Consider the following 12672-nt stretch of genomic DNA (forward strand, 5'->3'; position numbering starts at 1 on the left):
GAACTGATTGCAACATTTTTACAGCAAGATTGGGGTTCATGAATTCACTAACCTGTGGATCAGTCACTACCTACAAAAGCCACATGATAAAGATCTTTTCTACAAGAACTGAGGAATTCCTTGCTATGCATTAGCTCAATTTTAATGTTTCTACTCCCATTAAAATCCCTGAAATCTATTCAGTGTTACAAGTACCAACCATCAGTTCCTTAGCTTGAAGAAATAAGTAGCTGCTTGCTAAAGTCTTTAATTGGTAACTGGAGAACGATACCAGAGTTGCTTTTAGGGTATCTAGATCTTCATGCATATACCCCAATATTCATCAGTAGGTCACTCCATTCATTTGGAACAGTTTTACACTTCCCATATCTGGATACCAGTGCACAGTTGTGTTGGAAAAAGTAGAAGCAGTCCAGTTCAAATGCTGTGCGAACAACCACAATGTAAAAGAGAAATAATTTAAAAAAGAAAAAGGAAAGGCTTATGAAGAACAGGACTAGCTGGCACTATTTACTATGATATATTTCTGCACTTAAAAGGTGCACTTGCTTTCACTTAATTGCTCCCTGGCTTCTATCATCATTTTACTGTCTAAACCAGAGAAATCACCTTAACAGCTTCTGCCTGTTCATTTAAGCTTTAAGGGAGACTTTCAGTTCTGACTATAGATTCTGTGATTTGCTAAAGTAGTTTTCTAAATCAAAACCAGTAATGAAATACATGATCAATCTCAATGTACAGTGAAGTGCATTTCCCTATGTGACTTAAGAACTCTTACATAAGAAGTGCTAACGGCTGGGTAACATCCAGCTTACCGGGGCTCTGCAAAGCTGAGGGTGACTCACACTTGTATGCGCGCACACTGACACCTAGAGACACGATTCCAAGATTCAGAGGTAGCGTCACCTCCAAATCTTTTTAAAGATGTCAGTGTAAGTCTCACGGTATTTCCTCAGGCGATGCTTGGAAAACAGCAAAGCTAAAATATCAAGTGGGATACCTGACTTTTATTACATGATGAAAGAGATGACGTGTGTGTCTGTTCTTAAAAGACAGAAACCAAGCATTTTTCTAAATTCTTAGGACAGTCAATGCTTTTGCACAACTGTCTAAATTCCTCTGGACAAATGTAGTCTGGAACATCAGAATATACGTTCCAAAAATGGAATTCTGGGCACATCTCTAAATTGGTTGTACTGCTCAGCTCTTAAAACATGAAATGAAAGAAAGATACGAGGAGTACAGAAAAAGACGTCTTCCTCCTGAATACTGAGTTTTAAGGCAAGAAGCAAGGATATAAAATGGCACAATGAGTAAACTGTCCAGGCAAAAGTATAAAATAAAATATTACCTTTAGCTGGGTTAACTTTTATCCCTGACCTATACAGCATTTCCTCATTCTGCCAGTCTCCATTCCTGATCGCAGTCTTGAGTCCATAGAAAACAATTAACGTAGCTGTGGCATAAAAAATCAAGCTCTTGAGAAATCGCTTTTGGACCTTGACATAAAGGGCTCTGGCACCCACTGTAATGAGGAGGCAGAAGCCCATACTAGGAATATACAATACTCGCTCTGCAATTACAAAGCCGACATAGAAAAACAGGTTCGTGGCAGGAACAAAGGGTATTATTAGCAAAGATAAAGAAAGAACAACAATGTTCTCCGTAGAAGGAAGTTGTGTTCTCTGTGATGCATGATTTTTAATGCCATTTTCTACTTTGGATGCAAAGCTGGGCTTAATCTCTGAGTTCCGGTACTCCACATCTGAATGGCAGCTATGTCCATTTGCATTCTGCTTGCCATTTGTTACAAATTTCCCATTGCATTCTCTTTCCACGCTTGGGCTCTTCAAGCCATAGTAGGCAAGGAGGAGGAGTCCAATATAGAAGGCCACAGTGTGTAGGTTTCTCCAATCACAAACCGTTTTGAGCAGAGGCACAGCATCCATTGACCAATCAAAACTGAGGGTGTCTGGGCATAGCAACAGCCAGAGGTTCTTGGTTGGCAAGTAGAAGAAAGTGAGCGTTCGAGCCAACAGGCTATCCGAATCTGCAGCTGGGTTGTCAGAGTTGGAAAAGCTTGGTGGTTTGTTTCCCATCCAGTACAAACGGGCACCCAAAAGGGAAGTCCCCCAGAAAGTTAACAAACTAATGCTGAGGAAAAGAGACAAGTTCTTCCTCTGAAACCAAAAGAGAAGGGAAAAAATTAAGATCATCATCAATACAGCCTGGGAACACTTCACTTAACATTTAGAGATAAAAGACACTTTTTGAAGGGAACAGTTAAAACCACAAAGGTCTTAAATACATGGCTTTATTTCTATCTCCTTTTAAACATGCTTAGGGAAAACTTAACCTAAAAACAAAAACAAAAACCATTGACTCTGGAAGCCTACTTTGTATATAACTTTTATTTTTTTTTTTTTGTATATAACTTTCGATGAGCTTTTTTTTTTCTTCTTGTTCTAAAAGAGGAAGGAAAAACAGCTTCAATATCTTGACCTCTGTAAAATGGGCTGAATGTATTTCCCCCTCAGAACTGATGTCAAGTTAAACTGAGACCACAGTATAAAAGTACTTAGCACTCTGTACAAGATAGAAAAGACATCAAATAACTATCTTCTTTCACTTCATGGTTTAGATTCTAGGGAAAACAAAATCAGGCATGCCCCAAAATATGGAGTATGACAGGATTCTGCTTGGCTCAAAGTAACAGCATTTAGCTATGTCTACGCCAGTTCCACATTTCACTGTCTCAAATACTCTTGCAGAATTTATCAACCAGGCTTTCATCTGCTACCCCATGATGTCAGTGACATCAGTGACATCGAACATTTAATAACACTCCTCGTGAATCCCAAATTTTCCATGCTGATGACGACTTTTTAAAAATAGAATGACTTTGATAATGTGCTTACTTATTTTAAGAGAGAGACAAAAAATTATGAGAGGAAGGCCAAAGGGCATTCCTGTTAATGAGAATTTTCTGGCAAACTCTTTCAACCTGAGTGACCTCAAACAATCTAAGTCCTGAAGAGGCAAGTGGAAGGGGGAGAGATGGATTCTATATCCTAACTTTAATGCTTCCTTGGTAATGTGATCTCTGACTGTACATATTGACATTGTATAGAATTATACATTAGTAACACTCAAAGTGGTGCTTGGAACCTCAAGGATATGCCAAATACTTAGTTTAAAACAAACAAAAAGAAAACACAGACTGCAACAAAAGCACAAATACATAAATGGAACTCTTATCAAACTAATAAAGTTCCATACAGCAAAGGAAATTATCAACACAATGAAAAGGCAATCTGCTGAACGAGATTTGCAAATTAAATGTTTGATAAGGGATTAATACCCAAATACAATTTTAAAAAACTCATACAACTCAAAAGAAAAAAATAATAATTTGATTACAAGTGGACATAGAATCTGAAGAGCCATTTTTCCAGGGAAGACATAAAAACAGGTACATGAAAAGGTGCTTAACATCACTGATCATCAGGAAAAGGCAAACCCAAACCACACTGAGGTATCCGCTCACACTTATTAGTATACCTAGAATCAAAAAAGATAAGAAATAACAAGTGTTGGCAGGGATGTGGAGAAAAGGGAAACCTCATGCACTGTTGGTGGGAAGGTAAATTGGTACAGCTACTATGGAAAACACTGTGGAGTTGCCTCAAAAATAGAACGACCCTATGATCCAGCAATTCCACTTCTGGTATTTATCTGAAAATAAACAAAGTCACTATCTCAAAAAAATACCTGTACCCCTACATTTACTGCAGCATTTCTTATTTATAATAGCAAAGACATAGTGACAACCTAGGAGTCCACAACGGATGAAGGGTAAAGAATATATGCTATACATTTTACATTTTTGATAGAATGTTATTTGTCTACACCAAAAAAAAGAAAGAAATCTTGCCATTTACAACAATGTGGATGAACCTTGAGGACATGACATTAAGTGAAATAAGCCAACTGAAGAAAGACAAACACTGTATGATCTCACTTGTAGGTGGGATCTTAAAAAACATAAACCCTGAACTCCTAAATAAAGAAAACAGATGGGTGGTTGCCAGAGACAGGGATGGGAGAGTTGTCAAAGTAGGTGAAGAAGTGAAGATCTTCAAGGTACTGTCGCGGCCGGCGCAACAAATCGACCAGGAACGTGAAGGTAAGAGGATGAAGAAAAGAACTCAAGAAGCAGAGAGATGGGGGCAGGAGGAGCACTGAGGAAGATGTCCAACAGTGCTAAGTTTATTCAAAGCATTAAGGCCATATATATAGTGATATTACCATAGGAGAAGCAATACACCTGTGTCTAGTTAAACAACCACGAGTTCCCATAATAAATTTCACCGTTGACTATCAGCAGACCTCATGACGCCAAATGGCTGATGCCAGTACAATTGTTCTGTATTGATGCAGCAAACCTGAAAATAATTTATGGGCTGTACCAGAGCAGCAAGGACCAGCCACGAACTTATGACCCCAACCCAATTGTTCTTATTTGTTTAGCAAGTATATGGGAAGTCATGTAGGCAAGCGCACAACATATTAGCACAGACCCTTTCTCAGTGCTACTCAACTTTTCCCATTCTAAACCTTTTGTTAGGTTATTTGGACTTTAAAGGAGGCACAAATCAGGGCCTGGTTTGGTCCTCATCTCAAGCCTTACCGTGGCCTCCCAGAAGGTACAAACTTCTAGTTATAAGTTCTGTGAATGTCATATACATCATACCGACTGTAGTTAACAATACTCTATTACATATTTGAAAGTTGCTAAGAGATTATATCTTAAAAGTTGTTATCACAAGAAAAAAGAAAATTTATTTGTGTGTTCATGGATGTCAACTACACTTACTATGATGATCATCTCACATATCTACATACACCAAATCATCATGTTGCATCTGAAACTAATAAAGGCTAAATGTCAATTAGTTCTCCATTTTAAAAAGTCCAAAGAGCAATATTATCTCGAGCATGTACAATTTCTATGAAAACAGTCTCTATGTATTGTATATAATTGCCACTGGATGCTCTCTGACTCCCCATTCCCCGCACCTTTCATTGATGGAAGCCATAGAACTGGCCATGGACCATCTACTCCATCTCTACTGTTAATCTAATGATCTTAGCAAGGTCTGTGATTTTAAAAAATATTAATATATGCTAATGATTCCACCTTAACCTTCCTTGATCTCCACAGCCATTTATTCAATTGCCTATTGGACATATTTGCTTAGGTATCTCAAATTCAAAATGCCCAACACAAAGCTTGATTTCATACCCCCAACACTAAACACTTCCTCCTTTAGTCATCACACCACCAAAGATGGTAAAACTATGTAACCAGTTTCTTCTTCCCAGCCCCCCTCCCTTCCTCCCCATTTTATCTGTTAGAAACTCCTCTCACTTCCTCTTCAAAATATATGCCAAATTTGTCCATTTCTCGCCATCTCTTCTGTCACCACTTGAATCCAAAATACCCACACTTGGAATATCACAATAGTCTCCTCCTAACTGGTGACCCAGCCCTTTTAAACACAAATCACATCATTCCCAATTTACAAAATCATTAATGGGATCTTACTTTAAGACCTTGGAAGTTATCACTTCTATAGAGAAGATTCTAATTCATAAGGGGTATATGTGTGTGTGTGTGTGTGTGTGTGTGTGCATGTGCACACACATGTGCAATATGTGTGATATGTCTTTTATATTCATTATATTCAAATATATGTGATATGTCTTAAATTTCAAAATTATTTTGAAAAATATTTTAAGTATTTAAAGATGGGATACGTCTGGATATAAAAGAAATGAAGCAAAAAAGAGGAGGTTAGGAATTTAAAATTCAAAATAAGTAAATTGAGAAACAGCAAACAGATGGAGATTATGACAATTTTAAGAGGTAGGATTGTTAATATCAGATCACAGTAATGCTAAATTCACAGAATTAACTGCCTGAGTGTTTTAAAACATCTGTGGCTGGCTTTTACTCAAAGTATTTCACATAATGCTGCATGGGATTTTTAGTGGGAGGGGAGTAATATGTTCAGTCATCACTAATTTCTCACTTTCAGGTCTTCTCTGGAAGAATAAAACGGTTCCGAATCCGTATTATCTAAAAATACCTTTTGCATGCCATTCTTTTGCTCTTCTGAAATTCTACCCATTAAAAATCCTAAAATTTATTGATTTTAGGAAAAAAAAAACACAAAACACAAAACTGCACATTAGGAGTTGTAATAACTGGACGGATCAATCACATAACTGAGTATGCTTTGATTACATTAGAGAGAAACATGTCATTTGGCAAAGATAAATGAAATGGATGACAAAGACTGATCTTGAAAAAACAGCTCAACGTTAAGATGTGTACCAAAAGTTCACTTTGCCACTAAGTGTAACTAAGTATACAAAGTATACCTGAGACCATTCTATTCCCATGTCTTCCAGTGGGAGTGAGGAGAGAGAAGGGACAGGCAATACAGAAAACTCTCATCAGTCAAGAAGAAAAAGCAAAGGAGTAAGAGAACCACATGGGGACAGGAACTGTAATCAGTACTCTTTGCTAGTCATGAAATTCTGGAAGAAGTTAGCCTTCATCATTGTATAACTCTACTTTATTCTTTTTTTTTTATAATTTTTTTTAAAGATTTTATTTATTTATTTGACAGAGATCACAAGTAGACAGAGAGGCAGGCAGAGAGAGAGAGGAGGAAGCAGGCTCCCTGCCGAGCAGAGAGCCCAATGTGGGGCTCGATCCCAGAACCCTGAGATCATGACCTGAGCCAAAGGCAGAGGCCTAACCCACTGAGCCACCCAGGTGCCCCATAACTCTACTTTATTCTTAAACTTAAACTTTATTCTTAAAATAGAAATATTGTAAGGCAAAACTACCTTATTAATTTTTAATAAAGGCATCTTTAGCAATGTATTAAATTTTAATAAATTATCAAAATGAATCATTAAGAGTGAAGATGTGATCAAAATGATTTTCATTTTTATCATACTCCAAGAATATTTAAATATCCTGGAGTATACTGAATATTTAAATTCAGTAAACTACAAAATAAAGATTAATGAAAACTATTCAGTGATAAAATAAAAGAAGTCTAAAGGCTGAGCAAATAATAAAAATGAAAAAGAATAATCAAATGCTGACATTAATTTACAAACATTTTATATTTTAAAATATTTCCACATACAGCTCCCATTTAAACAACTGGTAGAACAACTATGATCAAGAGACACTGAGGTTCTGAACTGAGATGCTCTTATACACTCATTCTAACTTAACGGTAAGGTCTATACAGGCTAAATAAATGACACCGTTAAAGGAAAATTGAATGAACAGGTAAAAGAAAATTGATGCTAAAATGTTTAAAGTGGAAGAGCTTCTAAGCCCTCCTGATTGGCTACCACTTTTTATGTATTTTACGATTTCTTTGAAATCACAACTTTCAATCTCTTTAATGCCTTCTCATAGAATTTTGTTAAAAATGGTCACCTACAAAGTGGGATTCTGATAAAACCAAAACTCTCTTCTAACCTCATGCATTTTTTCTGTGGTAACAGCCTTAAAAATAAGGTGAAAGGAAAGAAAGCATGGAAAGGCTTTTTTATTAATCATAGTCCCTAGGGGTTCCTGGGTGGCTCTGTCCATTAAACGTCTGCCTTCAGCTCAGGTCATGATCCCAAGGTCCTGGGATCCAGTCCCTTACCAGGTTCCCTGCTCAGCAGGGGTGGGGGTTGCTTCTCCTTCTGCCCCTCCTCCCACTCACTCTCTCAATCTCTCTCTCACTCTCAAATAAATAAATGAAATATTTTTAAAAAATTTTTTTTAAATAGTATGCTTTGACTCGTGGATTAAATCAGATGAACAAATTTTTACTGAGTTAATAGCTAGGAGTCAAGTTACATAATTTGCCTCAGCGTTTTGTTGTTGTTGCTGTTCTTGGCTTAGTGTTTCAAATTGATTCAGCACAGGTATTTGTTGAGATGAGGCATGAGAGTTCTGAAGAATTACCACTAGACTTGAAGGTTAAAACTAGTAAAAATCCACACATAGAAAATGAGAAGTCTAAGGTCTGGGAAGCTTAACCTGATGGAAGGATAAACTCTGATGGGTAGCATTAGAAAATGACTGCAATTTAATAGAGAAAACATAATGAATTCATTGAGCATATCATTAAGACAGCTGGATGCAGCAGGCACTCTCCTACTAGTCACCGGATGTATACATGTAAGCAGAGAGACGACAGACCCTGCTTGTGGAGTTTGCATGTTCTAGTCTGTCTAGAAAAACACTTTGGGAGGCAAAGAATCATAGTGCCTTAAAAGATAGCTTTCAAACCTCAAGGACCATCAATATGAATTGTGAGCTTCTAAAAATACCAATGCCCTGGTCTGACTAATACCTCCATAGGAGATTCTAATGCAGCCAAAGCTGAAATCATCCCATATTTGTACAAGACTAATTCTTAACAGTGACACTGAAAATACTCTGGGACTCTGGCTTTCATTTCACAAAGTTTTAAGGCATATTTTCCTCATTCTAAATGAATAAATCATAATGAAACATAAATAATGCTTTCTCTGAGGCTCAGGGACAAATTGACTTCTTAGGATAATAAATGAGTGTCATGAGGTCAGGCTACAAAGGAATTGAGATCTCTGTAATAAGTATAATTCAGAGTCGAAATATTCAAGTCTTGTTGCAATATACAGAAAACAAAGGATTTTTTCCAAGGGGGGAAAAAAAACAACAGTCTCCTAAACGTGAATCACAGAAGACAAATAATCTAACAGAAAAGATTTAAAAATATAGATCGGAAATTCAGAGAAAAGACAATAATAAACAATTATAATTCATTTGTTAATAAAAATGAAAAAGAACAGAGTTCAAATGAATCTAAGTGAAAAAAAAAAGAAAACTAGGGGGAAAAAGAATTGGCTATAAAAGTCACTAAAATTGTGTTGTAACAAGAACTATCATGTACTAAGAAAATACAAATTAAACAGTTTGGTGAGAAATTTGGAAGTACTTAGGAAAATTAATAATTTGTTTCACCTATTATTTGGTTATCTGGAATTAGTGACTCTGACAAAACCTCTTAGATCTAAATATGATTTTTAATGTAGCATTGTTTATAAGAAAAAAAAGAAATCATTAAAAATTTCACTAAAGCAATAGGAAAAATAAATCATGGCATACCTGTATGTTCTGAATCTATAAGGCAAGTAACAAGAATGACCCACCAATATAAACTACATATGTAGTATATGGAGAGCTACATATATTTACGTATGTAGGCATACATATATGCTAACATGAAAAATACTATATAGAAATTAATGCAAATGAATCAAATCATTAGGCAGTAACATGACACATAAAAACCCAGGTTGCAAAATATTCATATTATAAAATCATACATGCCATTCAGGAAAAAAATTCCATATATTTTTTATAACTATATATATATGTTTGTAAAATTGTTCCCTCCTACCCCACCCCAAGTCTAGAAACAATTACACCAAATATCAGATGATGTAAAATTGCTAGAGCAGGGCATGGAAGGGAGCTGGATGGATAGAGATAAAGAGATAAAGATGATGAGGAAAGAGATAAAGATAGAGATGAAGAGATAAAGATGGCTTCATATTTATGAGTGGTTGCCATTTATTCACAGTCCCAAAATATATATCCAAAAAAACCAAAAATGTCTTGACAATCTTTTCTGTCTAAACTTATATTCTCAGGTGGAAGTAATTATTTTGCAACAAATATATATATACAAATAATGGTAACAAATCCAATTCTGGTTATAGGCCCATAAGCATCCATTAGTTTATATACTTTTTCATATTCAGTATTCATTGTAGCTATTATTTTATAATTAAGTTTTTTCAATATTAAAAAATACTTTTCCATGTCCCAATTCAATCTATTTAAAATTATTTTAAAATCCTTGCCTTAATTTTGCTAGAAGATCTCTTAAATACACAAGAAAACTAGATAAAAACACAATGCACCCCAGCTGGGATACAAAATTGTGATAATATTACCCCACAATGCTCTTTTAAAACTAGGATATAACAAATGGCACATCTTTGAATTCTCAGAGATTACTACAAATCCTAACATTCCTAGGCATTTGAAAATGATTCTTAAGGGATGCCTGGGTGGCTCAGTTGCTTAAGCGGCTGCCCTCAGCTCTGGTCATGATCCCAGCGACCTGGGATCGAGTCCCACATCAGGCTCCTTGCTCAGCAGGGAGCCTGCTTCTCCCTCTGCCTCTGCCTGCCACTCTGTCTGCCTGTGCTCACTCTCCCTCCTTCTCTCTCTCTGACAGATAAATAAAATCTTAAAAAAAAAAAAAGAAAATGATTCTTAAACTCTGACCCTCAAACCAAAAGTCAATTTTTTTTTTAACCTATCATTATCTTGCACTTTTTTTTTTAAGATTTATTTACTTGTTTGAGAGAGTGGGAATACACATGCATGAACAGGAGGGGGGCAAAGGGTGGGGTGAGGGTGGGGAGAAAGAGAGAATTTCCAGCGGATTCCTTGCTGAGCAGGGAGCCCAAGGCAGGAGCTCAATCGCAGGACCCCGAGATCATGACCTAAGCTGAAATCAAGAGTTGGGCACTTAACAGACTGAGACACCCAGGTGCCCCCGACACATTTTTAAATCCTATTATGATAAATCCTCACTCCCAATCCTCCACACAAAGGATCAAATGAAGTAATACTGCACAACACCAAGGCCAGCTTAACTGTCATCATATACAGAAACTTGGCCTTATCACCTTTATGTAACAACATTTTCTGCCTAACTCCATACCTCTCCATGAAAAGTACACATGAAGGCAGTAACATGTTCTGGAGGAACATATTCCTGACTACAACTTCATTCCAAAAGTAGAATTAAAAATGGGGAAATGACTGCATCTCTAAGAATTCTTATCCGGTACATTTCATGTCAATTACTAAATAGAAAGGGTTCCTTTATGTTTTAAATCACTGTAAAATCATATAAATCAGCTTTATGAAAGTCTAATTTTTCTAAAAGTTCAAATGTGCTCTTCATATTTTTAAAAAGTTCTTCTTTAACATTAAAAGGGAAACTAGCTTTCCATGTCACTGAATATACATATATACACATATTCCTAACTACAAAATTTTAGAGGGATTTTTCTGGAACTGTCAGATACAGAAATCATAGGATAAAAATCAACTAGAAGTATCAAGTTCATGGTTGGCAATTTCATCTCGAGTCTTTGGACCCACGAACAGAATAAAAGAACATAGCTATAATGAGCAAATTTACCATATGAAAATGGTAAATGAAATTTACCATAAAACATCAAAATCTTTTCCACACATCACCTGAAATATGAAGGCAAATCTGATGAGAAGAACTGTCATATTCACTAGCAGTGATGACTTTATAGAAGCCTTGCAGTGCATTATTCTCTTCTATGAGAGTCTTTGCCTAAAGAAATAGCACAAGTAAAGAGCAAAAATCAACTATAACAGCTCCCCTCTCTACTATTCAAGGAAAACTGCCATTCGTGGTGGCAGCTTCAATACTGCCTTCTGATCTCAAGATTCTGTAGGACATAGAGGAAACTGAAAAGGAATATTTTAGACTCAATGAAAGAAAAATGTAAACATTCTGCCTTAGAGTATTAAAATCATCATGAGACTCACTTTTTGGCAAACTAATGAAAATAAATTACTTAAGCATAAGGCTCATTTAATTCCAAATTAAGCCCTTGGCAATGATAGTAGAGTCGTAATAATAAAGCAGATAAAAATCAGTATCTGAAAGTTTTAAGAATAACTGAGAGAAAAGGCTATGCAGACATAACAAAAATCTAGCATCCTTTATTTTGTATCCACTATTCATCAATGAAGTCATAAGCTTTCCTTATATCAATAATATAGGATTTCTCCTAGCTGCCCTCCTTCCTAAAATAGTTCTCATTGAAGACTACCCCAAAAAGTGAATATAAAAGCATGTATTTCTGACATTTCTGAATGTGACAGGAAGACATTCAGGGTTTAAAGTATAATTAGAAATTGTTTCTAGAACATATTCATATGATTTATCAAAGTTTTGCCCACATCAAGTTGTCAGAGTATTTGTTTCCCTTCAAAGAACAAAAATGGGTTTCCTTATTAATAATTATCCTTTATTCAAGATGAGAAACCTTTTTTTTCCTATACCAACAAAATAAACAAAAGAATTTTAATGTTTAGTATTTCAAAAGATATAAAGAGGTTCAATAGATGGGCATATCCAGTCTTTGTGAAAAAAGAATTTAAAGATTAAGGGCATAAAAAATGTTAGTGTTCCTGGGGCGCCTGGGTGGCTCAATGGGTTAAAACCTCTGCCTTCGGCTCAGGTCATGATCTCAGGGTCCTGGGATCAAGCCCCATATGGGGTTCTTTGCTCAGAGGGGAGCCTGTTTCCTCCTCTCTCTCTGCCTGCCTCTCTGCTCACTTGTGATCTGTCAAATAAATAAATAAAATCTTTAAAAAAATTTTTTTTTAAATGTTAGTGGTCTCTTCAGCACTTGAGATTATAAGGAATTCTTTCACTTGTTCAAGCTAACTCTATACCACAGCATAATATTGTC

At 36.0% G+C, this 12672-nt stretch overlaps 1 protein-coding gene across 5 annotated transcripts in view; it reads right to left on the reverse strand.

Annotated features, from left to right (window-relative positions):
• The window catches only part of TMTC2 (transmembrane O-mannosyltransferase targeting cadherins 2), a 437531-nt gene that overhangs the window by 233398 nt on the left and 191461 nt on the right, over positions 1–12672 (reverse strand). For all 5 annotated transcript variants that reach the window (XM_032346873.1, XM_032346877.1, XM_032346875.1 and 2 more), the window contains one exon: positions 1352–2180. In XM_032346873.1, the coding sequence (XP_032202764.1) occupies positions 1352–2180 (829 nt within the window). The remainder of the gene's footprint in view (positions 1–1351; positions 2181–12672) is intronic.

The sequence above is a fragment of the Mustela erminea genome, chromosome 6 (genome assembly GCF_009829155.1).
Source record: "Mustela erminea isolate mMusErm1 chromosome 6, mMusErm1.Pri, whole genome shotgun sequence".
In the NCBI taxonomy this organism is placed as follows: domain Eukaryota; kingdom Metazoa; phylum Chordata; class Mammalia; order Carnivora; family Mustelidae; genus Mustela; species Mustela erminea.